This window comes from Urocitellus parryii, chromosome 5 (genome assembly GCF_045843805.1).
Source record: "Urocitellus parryii isolate mUroPar1 chromosome 5, mUroPar1.hap1, whole genome shotgun sequence".
NCBI classification, from domain to species: domain Eukaryota; kingdom Metazoa; phylum Chordata; class Mammalia; order Rodentia; family Sciuridae; genus Urocitellus; species Urocitellus parryii.
In genome coordinates, this window is record NC_135535.1 from 61,217,345 (window position 1) to 61,233,145 (window position 15,801).

At 32.4% G+C, this 15,801-nt stretch overlaps 1 protein-coding gene and 1 pseudogene across 1 annotated transcript; one reads left to right on the forward strand and one right to left on the reverse strand.

The window, feature by feature from the left end:
* Nucleotides 1–274: 274 nt before the first annotated feature.
* Nucleotides 275–1,213, forward strand: LOC113177468 (olfactory receptor 6C3-like). The gene has a single exon (XM_026381998.1). It carries the CDS (start codon nt 275–277, stop codon nt 1,211–1,213), a length of 939 nt encoding a protein of 312 aa, XP_026237783.1.
* A 2,673-nt stretch (nt 1,214–3,886) lies between these two features.
* On the reverse strand, nt 3,887–5,027 carry LOC113177466 (ubiquitin carboxyl-terminal hydrolase isozyme L5 pseudogene; annotated as a pseudogene).
* Nucleotides 5,028–15,801: the final 10,774 nt, after the last annotated feature.

A 15,801-nucleotide genomic window follows, 5' to 3' on the forward strand; every position in this document is an offset into this window, starting at 1 on the left:
GAGAACTTTTTGGCCATGGCCTGTAACCGTGGATTTTCAAAGAAGAGAGATCAATATTTGACTCCTGGTAATACAAGTTATTTGGATGTAAGATAGCATGCAATTTGGAGAGGGATACTGGTGAACACAATGTTTTAATTTACTTCACATAAAACTAATCTCTATGAGTATTTTAAAGTGTTTTGCCCTATCTTCAATTTCATTCTACTATTTTTTTATATTATAGGAGAACATACACTTTATGTTCTAAAACGGAGGAAAAAAAGGATTGATAATGAGAAATCATACTGTACCCAAAGAATTCATTCTACTAGGGCTAACAGATGACCCAGAGCTTCAGGTTGTGATTTTCATCTGTTTAATTATCACATATATATTGAGTGTTGCTGGAAATCTGACAATCATCACTCTCACCTTGGTGGACTCCCATCTACAGACTCCTATGTATTTCTTCCTCAGGAACTTCTCTATATTAGAAATCACCTTTACAACTGTCTGTACCCCTAGATTCCTGGGCGCAATTATTACTAAGGACAAATCAATTTCATATGATGATTGCATGGCTCAGTTGTTTTTCTCCATCTTCCTGGGTACAACTGAATTTTACCTTCTAACCACCATGTCCTATGATCGCTATGTAGCCATCTGCAAACCCCTGCATTATACCACCATCATGAACAAGAGAGTCTGCATATTGCTTGTGTTTTGTGCTTGGCTGGCAGGATTCTTAAACATCTTCCCACTAGTTATTCTTTTTCACCAGTTAGATTACTGTGGCTCCAATGTCATTGATCACTTTGCTTGTGACTACTTTGCCTTATTGAACTTATCCTGCTCAGACAAATGGCTCCTACAAGTGGTCGGAGTTTACTCTGCAATAATGATTCTGCTTTTCACTTTGGCATTAATAATTCTATCCTACATGTTCATCATAAGGACAATTTTGAAACTCCCTTCTGCCAGTCAGAGAAAAAAGGCATTTTCTACTTGTTCCTCTCACATGATTGTCATTTCCATCTCTTATGGAAGTTGCATATTTATTTATCTTAATCCCTCTGCAAGAGAAACATCGTCAATGACCAAAAGAGTCACCATTCTCAATACCTCTGTTGCTCCCATGATGAATCCATTTATATACTCTCTGAGGAATCAGCAAGTGAAGCAAGCCTTTAAGGACACCATCCAGAAAGTGATGCATCTCTCTGGTAAATGAAAGTGTTAGTAATGATAGAAAAATAAAGTTCTTATAAGTGTTTTCTATTATGAACAACCTCTCAACACATTTCCTTCATATTATTGTTAGTTGTTTTTTCCTTCCGCATTTCGTTGTTAAGCTTTCTGTCATGTTGTTCTTAATAAATTTGATAAAGCTAAATATTGCTGCAGAATTTTCTGACATTTCAAATATTTTAGTCAAATACATTTGAGCAAAGAAGATGACCTGGGTTAATGACTATGATTTTAAATAGAAGTAGTTTGCTTTGGAATAGTCAAATGTCATTGAGTTTGATGGAAAGAGGGTTGGAATGGATGGGAACTTCAAAATTTTCATTCTTACCTGGTAATTAAATAAAGGTTAATACTAATAATAAGTGTGACAATAATGAGGAGAAGTAATAAGAGGATGAGAGCAGAAGATACAATAAAATTTTTCAGTATTATTATATGGTCAACTAATTTGGGGGTATTTTTAGAATTATACTTCTTTGTTCACAAGCAGAACAAATTAATGGTATCACAATGCATTTGCGATGATCAAAGAAGAAGTAGATGAACTATCTTAAACTATGGAAAATTCTACAATGGATTTTTGTAAGAATTAAATCTATGGAAAAAATCCTTATATCTATTAACTTGAATTTATTAAGATATTTTAAAAACGTCATTCTATACAAGCTACTCTTGTTAAAGTGTCATTCAAAGGTAAGCTTTTAATTTTTATGAACCTTAATTCTAAATCTTTTATGGTTAATGCTTTCTATGACCCAAGAAATCTTTGGCTACTCTCAAGTCACAAATATATTCACTAAAGTGTTCTTGAAAAAAAAGTTTATATTTTTTTAGCAATTACATTTATGTCTATGATTCAACTTAAATTTATTTTTGTGAAGTAGGGGGCTTGTGATTCATTTCTTCCAAGTGGATATTCAGCTCCACTATCCTGCCTTCATTTGTTGAAGACTCTCCTTCCCTGTTTGATTGCTTTGACACCTTTCTTAAAAATTAAGTGATTAGATGAAAAATAAATGTTTGTAGGTCCTGTCTTCTATTCCACTGATTTATGTGATTTTTGATAATACTTTGTACAATAATCCTAGCATTGCTTTACAAAATTTAAGCCTCAATAAAAGAAAATATAGAAATTAAACTGAAGTGAATGAATGAGATCCAGATGAGCCTAAGAATATCCTTAGGAAAACATTTTTAAAAATTGTAACAGAGCTTTGAAACTCTCCAAAACTACTACCATATCAAGAGCAAAATATCTATATACCCACAAATAAGTAAAAACACACATATTTTGTAGTGCCTCCAAGTGAAATTATATATGAAAAATATTTCATTAATTTTTCTACTCAATTTTACCACAAGCCTCCCCTCATAAGTTATAAGTTAATTAATAATACCTCAATTAATCAGATTTAAGACAATCATAAAAAATTCATGTGCTGGAGCTGAATAATAGGTATGTATTCCCCCTAATAAAATAAATTATATTAAAGTCATAAATAATAAATAATAAAGTAATAGTAATAAATTATAAAATGCTAAAAAGTCACATACAAATTTTGGTAAAATTTGGTACTTGGTAAAGAAAAATTTGTTTATTTCTTTTATAAACAGAAGTTTTATAAATATTCTTTAGCATTTATCTTGGAAAAGAAAACCAGAAGCATGAATACAGTTCAGTGATATTTTATAAAATAAAAACCAATATGACCTTCCCCTGCTCACACACACACAAAAAAAAATCCTCTGGGAGTACATTGTATATTACAGGGCTCTTGGAAACTGACCTATATTAATTTTGTTCCAATTATCACAGAAGGACTCTATCACAACTGCCATTGTTTTTTAAAGCAGATAATCTTAATTGTCAAAGCTCAAATTTTTCATTACAAACACCTGAACAGCTTGAAATGTTTGCCAAATTGAGAATAACACCAAACTCTTTAAGCATTGAAATTTGTTCTTGGAAATTTGTTCTGAGGCATTATATTCAGATCTTCCTACAATAATTCTATAATATGTTCTCCAAAGTAACACAAACACTTGAAGAAAGTTTGCTAAAATGAAATTATAATATATAACCATCCCTTTTCTATTGGCAGCAATGGAAATTACTAGAAACTGTAGTTATGCTCTTTTCAAAGGATCTGCATTAAAATAAATTAAGTGGTATAAGAGGAAAAATTCAGTTTTAATATCCTCAAAACATATATCAAAACCATAAATATTGATTTTTTTCATTAATCATAAGAAGAAACAGATCACCCAATTTAATTAAGATCTGACATTTAAAAATCTAAAGTACTTAAGCTAAGGAACCGATCAATTAATTAGAACAATTAGAGGTAAAGAATATAATTTGTGTGTTTTCTGGGTTCTTTACTGTAGTTATATATTATATCCAGAATACCAACAAGAGTTCTCAGATCCAATGTCAAACAATGGAATTTGGGCAAGCACTCTCAGTATCACTTTTATTTAATATGCACTGCATGCACATGATGCAGGTAGTGAAAAATTTTATTAATCATGTATTGAAAAGACAGACTGGTAGTGTTGCCAAAAGTGCACTGAGTCAATTAGGATGTTGCTCAAAGTTCCTTATACTAAGTATTGCCATAAAAATAAGTGTAAAAGCAGAAAGTATCCTCTTCATTTAATTTCCTAAGCTTTCTTTGCACTGTTTTTCTTTTGCCTTTTCTACAAGAGGTATTAACTGCTGATGTTCTGCTAAAGTCTTCAACAATTCCATAATGAAAGGCAGATAATCATGCTCCCTTCTGATATTTTAAATCTTGTATCTATATCTATATCTTAAATATAGATATAGATACAAGATTTAAAATACACACATATATATTGTTCAGTTATATATGGACACAATACCTTTATTTCATTTATTTTTATGTGGTGCTGAGGATCAAATGTGCTAGGCAAGCTCTCTACAGATAAACCAAACCCCAGCCACAATCTTGTATCTTTTTTAAAATTTGTACTTCTTCAATAAGTGTCTGAGTTTTGGCAACTTCTGATAAAATAGCATTTAACATATTGCTACCCTGATCTGTATTCACAGGTTCCTCTGAAAGTTGTCTTTGAACCTCTGCTATCTTCTGCTCATATATCAGTTTTCTGTAAGACACATGACCATCAAATTAAATTGAATTTCACCTTCACTGTACATTTGTATAAATTTTTCTACGTCTGCCCATACTTTGCTGATCTTGTCATCTAGATTGCATGCACCTAAATCAATTGGTCCTTCTTTTAAACCATCTACTTCATACAGTCTTCCATTAACAGGAATATAACTGACAAAATTAAAAACATCTTCTTTGGCTGATGTCTTTGCATTAAATTCAAACATTTGCTGTCTGGCAAAACTGTGGTGTACCTGTCAAATCACATTTGAATTCCTCAGGGAGGGCCAAATCCTTCATAGCTGCATCAAAACTCTGTGACAATTCTTTAAAATTTCATAATGTCTCTCCTAAAAGGTCATCTCTATGGGTACATTTCAATAACACACTTGCAATGGCTTGAGTAGCACATGCATTGTTAATTACCTGCTTCACAAAAAACATCATGTCAAGTCTGAAATCCTGAATAACAGTGCCTGCTGGTTCTTCTGGATGCCACTTTAAAATAAAAATTTAGCTTTAACTTTTCAAAATTCTCAGGCTCTAAACTCCATATTTCTTCTACTTGGGACCCATGGCAATTGAATCCTTTAATGAGCTCAGGAAAGACCTTGGGTCACTTTCCATGAGGCACCATTCCCTGGCATTTCCAGTCATTGGCCCTGGCCACACACACACACACACACACACACACACACACACACACACACTCCACCTTGCATTCTCCTTAGTCCCCAGCACCAGCTGCACTTGGCCATAGATCTGAGCAAACCTGTTGCAGAGCTTGTCTGGTAGAATAATTATTGAAACAGTTGGACATCACCTACAAATCTAGAGTGTAGGTGTTCATATGACTGTTTAAATTTAAACCTAGGGGCTCATTTAATCCTCTCAACTATTTTATGAGGTATGTATAATTAATATTCACCATTAGTCAGATTTATTTTTCTTTAGGTCTATTAAATAACTGCCAAAATTATATACATGTGAGAAAGAGAGAGCAGAAAATGTAAAATTTGCCAAGAAAAATGAATTCAATTTGATTAAATCATGTGATAAGCATGTACAAAATACCACAATGAAACCCATCATTCTTATACTTAATATGCACCAATAAAAGAAACTTACACATGAAAAATGATTAAAATTACAATGAACTGGTAAGGGTTTAACATTATGGAAAACTGAAAGTGACTTCTACAAATGACTTTGGAGATTTTAACAGTAGGGACAAGAAATAACATCTGTGATACTATTCTAAATACTCTATTTGTATTAAGCAAGCCATATGCAATAAGTAGTATTATTTCTAATTTATAGTAAATGAACAAAGTGAAATAGATGTTTTGAGAATTCAGTATTTTGGAGATTATGGGTGGCAATTATGGGATATGTCTACTTCTCCAATATCACAAATCAGAGTCATGTATTTACAATATACTAATTTACTTTCATTTGAGATAGTGTATTAGATGTTTCTGATTTAAAAAATGACTGTTGTTAAAGAACTTTATATTATTTTATTATGATTATTCACATTATACTTAATTTTGTTATGACAAGTTTGGAGAATATTGTAATGAAAAAGGGTGATTCTTCCCTAAATGTTCTAAAATTCTCATGGGGAGAAATAGTACAGGCAATGTTATCATTGATGATGATAGAGGTTGAATTTTCTGCTGTTTAACTTATATTATGGTCAAGCCCACAATAATTGCTAAATGTGAGCTCATTTTTGTCCTAAGGCTTTGATAAACCTTGTCTTCTTTTGCTGTCACTTTAGTTTTCATTCTTATCATCTCATAGTTTATGTTATAAAGAATCACATTATTTCTTGATTAAAGATTTACAAGACATTACCCCAGAGTATTAACATGTATGAATTGCACAGTTTTCCTGTTTGCTTTGTGCATGGACTGATTGAATCAAGTAATAAACCCCAGTGTTTCTTCAATATATAGTGATAATAAGATTATAAAGTTCTCAAAGCAGTGGCAAAACTCTTCCCAATTGCTCTCTCTGGCTTCAACACATATCATGAATCATGAACTCATCTTCTACTTAGTTTATCCAGTGTACCAACCCATGTATATTAGTCTCCCAGTTTTATTTGAAGAAAAAAAAATTATAGCAACAACTCTACCCTAGATTTCTAGACCATGTCAAACTATTTCAAGTGCTTTTCATTTTGTATACAGGAAATATTGGGGTTTACTTTTTTTTAGTTTTTTTAATTTTATTTTTTATTGGTTGTTCAAAACATTACAAAGCTCTTGACATATCATATTTCATACATAGGCTTCAAGTGAGTTATGAACTCCCATTTTTATGGGGTTTACTTTTTGACTGAGGTTCATGCACAAAACAAGAAAACAGTGAAATAATACATGTAAAATATCTGAGATAATGTCTCATAAATAATATAATAAGTGATTATGCATGCATATACTATGTATTCATACCTCAACATCTACATATGGATGTTAACAGTATTATATAACCAGAATAAGAATCTTCTTTGTTCTTCCTAATTTTTTAAACAATTGTGATGATTCAGACATTATCTAAATATATTTTTTAAACAACAGGACTGCAAGTATGTGCCAGTTATTTAGGTAGATAAGACCATCTCCACTCTACTCAATATGCTAGACATTTATCTATAGAATTAAGTTTTATAAAAACATACCAAGTGCTGTATCAATGTAAAGGAGGGGATTGTTCAGAATATCTGCATTATCCAGGAGGGAGTATAAGTAAATACAAATGTAATGAAATGGATATTCTGGGCAAAGAGAACCATGATTATAAACAACACAATTGTAAAAATAAGGAATGAAGCATATGGTCAATCATGAGGAAATTACTAGAAAGCAGAAAATATCAATTACTTCCTATTTATGTTTTCGAAGAAAGAGCTACTTTGTGGGAGGTTACTAGTGATTGAACTCAGGGATGCTTAACCACTGAGCCACATGCTCAGCCCTTATTAATTTTTTTTTACTTTGAGACAAGATCTCATTAAGGTGCATAGGGCCTTGCTACGTTGCTGGGGCTGGTTTTGAACTTGAAATCCTTCTGCTTCAGCCTCTTCAGCTGTTAGCATTACAGGAACGAGAGCTCTTTTTATTGAGTCAATCTATTATGAGAGACACATTAAGGCCATGAAACCAATACTCACTCTCTTTAAGTGAATATTACATTTTGAACTGTGTTAAGACTTTACTGATCCTTCAAACATTATAATAGTCCCTTAGGTGGATATTTTTTCTATTCCCTTTAAAGAATGTAGAGAGCTACAGGAAATAGGTAACTACATATGGCCAATACATATCAACATATATTATGTGGCCAATACAAATCATAACAATAATTTGAGTCAAGAGTTTGCCCCAGCAACTCCTCCGGAAGGGGAGAAACTCTGCAAAGTAAACACATCCAAAACACCACACTTAATTATGGGGATTGCTTTTCAAATTATAATACACTAGACAATTAAATATTCTGAAGAAAATTGTTCCTTAGGAATTAAAGTTAAATCTCTTGGACAACACATAAAATTATTTCTGTCAAAGAAACTCAGGATCCCCTGATTCTTCTGTTGCTAAGGTCAGATATAATCTATGTCTACATGATAACTTGGCACACTTTCAGTATATTCTACTTTCCTTTGGCTTGTGGGCAAGACTCTGTCATGTTTGTATTGAACACTGAATTCTCCACATCAAGAACCTCAGCTGTATCCATAGAAGGTGTGGTTCATAATTCATTATCTCCCCCATGGCTATTACTTAGTCATTCTCCATCATGCCTGACATCTCTTTCTGCTGATTGTCTCCAGAATTTTCTTTCTCCTAACTTTCCTCTAGAATATCTATTTGTCTACTTTTAGTCTCCTGTGTGTCAATTCCCAAGCCTAAGCCACTTCTTTTGTACTTCATCTATATCATTGGTTATATTGCTATAAATAGATGGATATATTGATTTGGTTACATAGGATCACATAAATGTGTTGGAACAATGCAGATGTCTTATCAATATGAGAGTAATTTTTACAATGTCCTGAGATTCCATTTTTCTTACCTATCCCTGGTAACAGGATATCTATCACTGTTCAGTAATAAAAACATTTGTTCATTATTGTCTCCCAAAGTGTTTATTGTAATATTGAAACCAGGGTTCAAAACAAAATCAGAATCTCTGCTTCTTATGGTGGGTAGGGTCTATGGAAGTTGTAGTCCCATTATATTGTTAGCAGTTAATCACAGCTAGGAAATGACTCCCCAAATGAGCTCAGAGTGTCACAGTTGTCACAGCTGGATTGCTCTCCACTACTACCAGTTGTACTTCTCTGATCAGATTCTCCCAGTTATCACAGTTTTGTTGTTGTTTTCTTAACTTGAAATATGTCCTTAGATGATAATGAACTATCATAACGACACTCAACAATACATTTAACTTAGGGAAGTTCTGTCTCACTTCTGGATTACTCTATGTGATCTTAGGAAACACTGTCTGTTTCCATGGTGACCTTGGGCAAGTGGGCTCAACTCTCAAGCACCAATTTTCCCACATGGAAATTAGGAACAGTAATTTTCTCGGAGGGTAGTTTTGAATATTTAATAAAATGAAACTTAAAAATTTATTCCAACATGCCAGTAACTTTCCTAGTACTTAATAAAGTATAACTATTAATATTATCTTAAACTACACCAGTAATAATTTAATAGCATACAACCATTCACATACAATTACTCAAAAATATTCTGTTGTTTGAAGGCCTGTAGTGTTAATAGGACAACTGTTCTTATATAGCACCTAATGTGGTTCTCCTTAATCACAGTTGCAATATCCCAGATTTCTCATCTCTAAATTAGAGATTATAATAAATTTTATTTAATTTATTCATGTGAATTACATTTCAGGAAATAAAATTTTAAAGCATTTTATGTGTTTGCTTATTTTGCATCTTCCCCAAACCTTCAAATATGCTTAGCTCTAGCAGAGACCATAAAAACTACATTTTCAGTTGTAAACAGTATTTGATTCTGCCAATCATATATACTCATAAAAATGTGAATTTTTTACTTAATTATAATAAGACATCTCTATTTCTGGTGTAGGTCATAGTACATGAAAATGAACCTGTCTTGATTGTTGAGGAGCAGCTTTCATGGAGACTCAATTTTGTAAAATGACTTTGAGGTTGATTCAAAAAGCTTATTTTAAAATCTTTCCTCAAATGTCCTGGTAATTCCTTAAGCCATTGTCACTCTACATTTAAAATTTTGTATTTAGTTACATAGAGTAAATTCTATTCTCTTCAAATATCCCTTGATATAAAAAGTATACTCAGAAAACAGACTCACAGAAAAAAAGAAAATCTGTGACCACTTAATTACCTTGATTTGATGTGAAATCAATGCTTCTATCAAACAATGAAACACTGGTAGTCCACACTAACAAATAAAATGATATATCCAGAACATATAAATAATCCTTAAAACACACAAAAAACCTGAAAACAAGTTTTTTAAAAATGACTAAATATCTGAATACAAACTTTACTGAAAATACAAAAATGTCAAATGTCAAATAATATGAATGTTGCTCAATAGTATTGAACTCCAGATGTGAGAACTGAAGTTCTTATTGGTCATAGGGAAGACAAAAATTTAAAAAATCAGTGAAATCCTACCATGTATCTATTAGAATGACTAAAGCTATAAACACACAAACAAACAAACAAACAAAAAAGCCTAAAACTTGAAAAAAGATGAAGCCAGAGAAAGAGACTCTCACACATGGATAACAGAGTATAAAATGGTACAGCCTGACACTTTCTTGTGGTGTTAAATGTACATGTAACAACAAAAACAACAACAAAAAGAGAGATGAAAACAGCCATCCCACTCCTAGTTAAATGAAAACATATTTGCACAAACCCATCTCTGTTAATTCACATAATATCTTTAGTCATAGTTGCTATAGTGATCATCTTAATGTTCCTCAGAAAGTGAATGGAAACACAAAAGTGGTATATTTCATGGAATATTACATGGATTCACAATTGACATGAATAAAACACAATTATACTAAGTAAATGAATGCAAACCCAAAGTCTGTGTTTTATATGATTCCACTCATATGGCATTCTAATGTACAAAAACCATAGATAGAAAACAAATCATTTGTGGTCAGAATTGAGAGGGTACATGGGTTGTTGTGGGGACAAGTGCATGGAGTACTGCATACATGGCATATGTTAAGAGCATTTGAGTGGCAAATACCACTCCCCTGTGCTAGGTATGTGAGTGGCAAACGGAGGCATGAAGCCATGTTGTTGCAGTCTCTGTGCTTGCTCCGATGCCTGCTCCTCGATTGGTTGCTGCAAGGATAGTTAGCAAGAAATTGCATTGGTGGTTACGTATAATCTGCTTAGCAACTGCCTGAGTATATATACATGGTAACTGCACAATAAAATCAAGCTTCCTGCTTGGTCTCCAGAGGTCTTGATCGGTGATTTTACAACCACACTCTCCTCTACCCTGTTCCATGGACCTCCTAGTTGGACTAGAGTTCGCCCATGCAGGTTGTCCAAAAAGGGGCTGCATGAGAGACTTTGAGAGATGAGGCAACTAATACTGAAGAAAAAAATCATCAGCTGCTCTTTATTATGAGTGGAAAACTTGCTTCTCACAGGCATATACATTAGCAGTTCTGAATTACTCAATGTTCATGAGATTTAGACAAAGTGAATATATTTTCATAACCATAGCAAAGTTCCTCCCTACCAAGGAAAGAAATTATAACTAAATAAATGAGGAATGCTAGGCTGAACTCCAGATGTGAGAACTGAAGTTCTAAGTATTATTACAAACTTGGATTTATTTTACATAAAATCAATCTTCAATGTTGATTGACTTTGTACTTGAAAATTTGCCAATTGACTAAAGTGTATTTAAAATCCTCAAATGAACACTTTGGTCATTTTCAGTCATTTGGGTAGCTGCTCAGAGCAGGAAAAAAATACATTGAATTTTGCATCATGCACATTCCAAGGGGAGATTAAACAAGATGATGTTCTGCTTCTTGCTTTGCATCTCATCTCTTAAACAAGTGCCATTTTCATGGTATATTCAGTGCCACATTTTTTCCATTTTTGTGTTTTTAATTGATTTTGGTGCTTCAAGTGGTCTCCAAGCAATGCAATAAAGTACTATTTTTAAAAATAAGAAGGTGGTAATATGACATATGGAGAAAATACTCTTTTAAATATCCATAGTTCAGGCATGAGTCTGTTGTCCATGAGTTCAATGTTGAATAAACAACACTACACATCCAGAAAAAGAAATAGGCTTATCCTAAATATGATAAAGTAAAATCTTTTGTACATATGAATCTGTAGAAAAGAAGAGAAACAGCTAAATTAGTGGATTTTTTGAAAAAAGCATACTGGTACCATTTTTGAGAGGCTGAAACTTAAGAAAAATTTGTTCAGGAATAGGAAGATGTTAAAAGCTAGAGCTAGTACTTGCTGCCTTCCATATTTCAAAAGATGATAAGGTATGGAAAATGTAAAACTTGAGGTGAGGCAGGATCAGCATTTATGAAAAAAATGCTAAATACCTAAAACATGTCAAACAAACAAACAAAAAAGGGTGATATAGAAGAGTACATTTTCAGGATTACTGAGACTATTGTGCTTTATAGGGACATTGGAAAAGTAACCTATAGAACAGAAGTTATGCATAATCTGAAAAACAACAAATGTTCTTAATGAAATTATTGTGACCAGAGGCTTATAGGAATGTAGCCCTATGGGTTTTCCCTAGAAGTAAGTACTCAGTTTTTCTGCTTCAGTGTGTGCAGAAACTACTGGAATATAACTACCACGAATAATAAAGATCAACTCTTCCTACAAGTTTATATATATATATATATATATATATATATATATATATGTATATATATATATATATATATAGAGAGAGAGAGAGAGAGAGACAAATTATTAATACATTAATTCTCATATCTCCACATGGATGTATGAATTAGTATGCATAAATAGATTTTCTATCTCTGTCCAATAACATGCTCTGAGAAGACATAAATTAATAGAGTCAGATTGCAAGAACCCAGGAGTCAAGCTGAAAGAACAGCCAATGACCAAAGCTGCAGAACTTAAGAAACAAAATAATTTGGACTATAAACTGAAAAAATTTAAGATTAACTTTTTCTAGTTTATATTGTTATAAATATATTATTTAACCACTATTTAAAAAGATAAAAAGATAGTTTCTTCTCAAGAAGAAGACCAATTAATAAACACAGAAGAAATGAGGGAAATACAAAAACATTTGAAAATCATGATAATAACTGAGGCAAGCAAGATCACTACAGAATGCTAAAGTTAGTTGGTCACATTTTAAGGAAAAGGTGGATTGTGTATTATCAAGCTATCTCCTCCAAAAAAAATGGGGAAATTTTTCATTTGGAGAAAAGTGAGGAAGCTACCATGTAAACAAAAAGTGGATTTTGGATTTGATCTTTAAATATTAAAATTAGTCCTGGGTCCAGTGGTGCACACCTGTAATCCCAGCAGCACTGGAAGCTGAGAAAGGAGGGCTGAGAGCACAAAGTCAGACTCCGCAACTTAGCAATGCCCTGAGCAACTTGCAAGACTCTGTCTCAAAATAAATTAAATAAATAAATAAATAAAAATGCTGGGGATGTGGGTTCAGTGGTTAAGCACCCCTGGGTTCAATCCCCATTACCAAATAAATAAACAAATAGTGACAACATCAATGACATTTAAATGAAGTTTATATTTTAGCTAACAATATTGCATCAAATTTAATTTCTTAATTTCATAATTAGCTTATTCAATTAGTAGAAGTTGATTGAAATATATACATAAACTCAGTATTATTCTTACGACTCTTATCTATACATAAAATATCACAAAATAAAAAGGTTTTAAAACCCTGATTCCTCATCCTATCTTCTAAAAGTGCAAAATATCATAGGAGCATTTAATTATGTCATAAAATAACATACTTTGTGGCTATACCATCTACCTCTTATTCGAAGATATATCTATTCAACTCTTACTCATGAGAAATTATTTAACTTATTATATTTACTTGATAACATTGTTAATTGATGTCTGACCATCTCATGAGTTTCCACAGAGCTTTTCCTCCATCCTCCTGAAATCATGATCAATTTCATCAAGCAATCTCCTGAAGAAAATTTCCATTGTATAGCCCAAAATATGACTCTCTCATAAACCTGTCTTGCAGTATCAGTTTTACAACTCAACCTGAGCCAAGGTTCCTAAAGACGTGTTTTGCCACTCAATTACTCTGCCTTAAAAAATTATTATTTTTATTTTTTAGATACACATGACAGTATAATGTATTTTGACATATATACACACAGGGAGTGTAACTTATTATAATTAGGATCCTATTCTTCTGATTCTACATGATGTGGTGTAACCCTCTTTGTGCATTCAAATAGAAAGCTGGAAAAGTTATGTCCAATTAGTTCTACTCTACTTCCTATTTCTTCCCTTTCCTTTGTTTCCTTTTGTCTAATCCAATGGATTTTTAGTCTTCCCTTCTCCACCATTTCTTGTTGTGAGTTAGTATCCACATATCAGAGAGAACTTCCAGTCTTTGATTTTTTGGGACTGGCTTATTTCACTTAGCATGATATTCTTCAGTTCCATCCATTTGCCAGCAAATATCATACTTTCTTTCTTATTTGTGGCTAAGTAATATTTAATTATGTACATATATATCACATTTTATTTATCTGTACATCTATTGGAGGACAACTAGGTTGATTCCATATGTTAGCTATTATGAATTGAACTGGTATAAACATTGATGTGGCTGTATTTTAAGTCCTACCTTTTAAAAATAGAATTACTTCTCAATATATACAACCAGAGAGAAATCAAATTACAGAAGTAGTGTATATATATTCATTTTTACTCTTTAACATTTCAGTTTATCAAGGATCATAGTTTTCTTGCATTTTATTGTAAACATTTTACAAAATAAGAAAATCCTAACTCAGTTTTATACTTGCTCCTCCTACAACTTTTCCGTTTTTCATTAGCTGTTCCTGCCTTGAATACCCTCATCCATGTATTTCTTCTTTTACCTTGGTGTGTATTAGTTTTTCCTACCTTTCTTTTTACCTTTTTTAATGATCTTATCTCTGCAATTTTTCTCTCCTGCTCTTTTCAGCCCTTATATAATAGCAATTTTAGGACCTTCAATAACAAAGTTTGAAATCTATTCCAGAACATTACTACAAGTTTACAGGTGGATTATGGAATTATGTAGAACACTAACAACAACTTTTTGTTTTTCCCAAGATTGATTAGTATGTGACTTTACTCTGCAGTGATTGCAATAAATAGGGTTTAATGTCTTTTGTCAATGTGATACTGATACACGCAATGAATAAAAATATCAATACCTGAGATTTGCCCAGTCTGGGACTCTTAAAACAAGGCATTCACTAAGCAATGAAGAAATAATTGACTAGCATGGTGGTTCACACCTGTAATTCCAGCATGTAATCCTCAGGAAGCTGAAGCAGGAAAATCACAAGTTCAAAACCAGCCTCAGCAAAATTGAGGTGCTAAGTAACTAAGTTAGACCTGTCTCTTTACAAAATACAAAATAGGGCTGGGAATGTGGCTTAGTGGATGACTGTCCCTGAGTTCAATCCTTGGTATCCCTTTCCCCTCAATAGGAAACGATAATCATACCAATAGAAAAGTAAACAGTATGAATAAAAAAAGGGAACAAACCACCTAAACAGCCCACATCAGTTCAATAATTGATCTCATTGACACCTGAATGGAGGAAATATCAGAAAAATAATTTAGAAAGTTTATAGCTAAAATGCTTGATGAGCTTAAAGTAGATGTAAGAAATGAACTTAGAGAAAAATATGGAAAGTGAAGTATCATTTCAAAGAAGAGATAGAGACTGTAAAATAACCCAATGAATATCCTAAAAATAAAAGACTCAAATAATAAAATTAAAAACTCAATAAGAAGCATCATAATTAGACACTTTGAAGATAGATTTTCAGGTCTTGAAATCAAAGTATATAATATTGAAAATAGAGTCAATAATAAATAAAACCTGTTGAGACCATGATCAGAATATTCAAGAAATCTGGGATAACATGAAGAGATCAAATTTAAGAATCAGTGGGATATATGAAGGCTCCAAAATACATACTAGCAGATTGCATAATTTTTCTTTTATTGGAATTTTGAATTATGCATGACAGTAAAATTAATTTTGACATAATTATAAAAGCATGAAATATATCATGTTCTAGTGCAGACTCCAGTACCTTTCCTTCTCTTTCCTTTTCCACACTCCCTGCTCTCTTC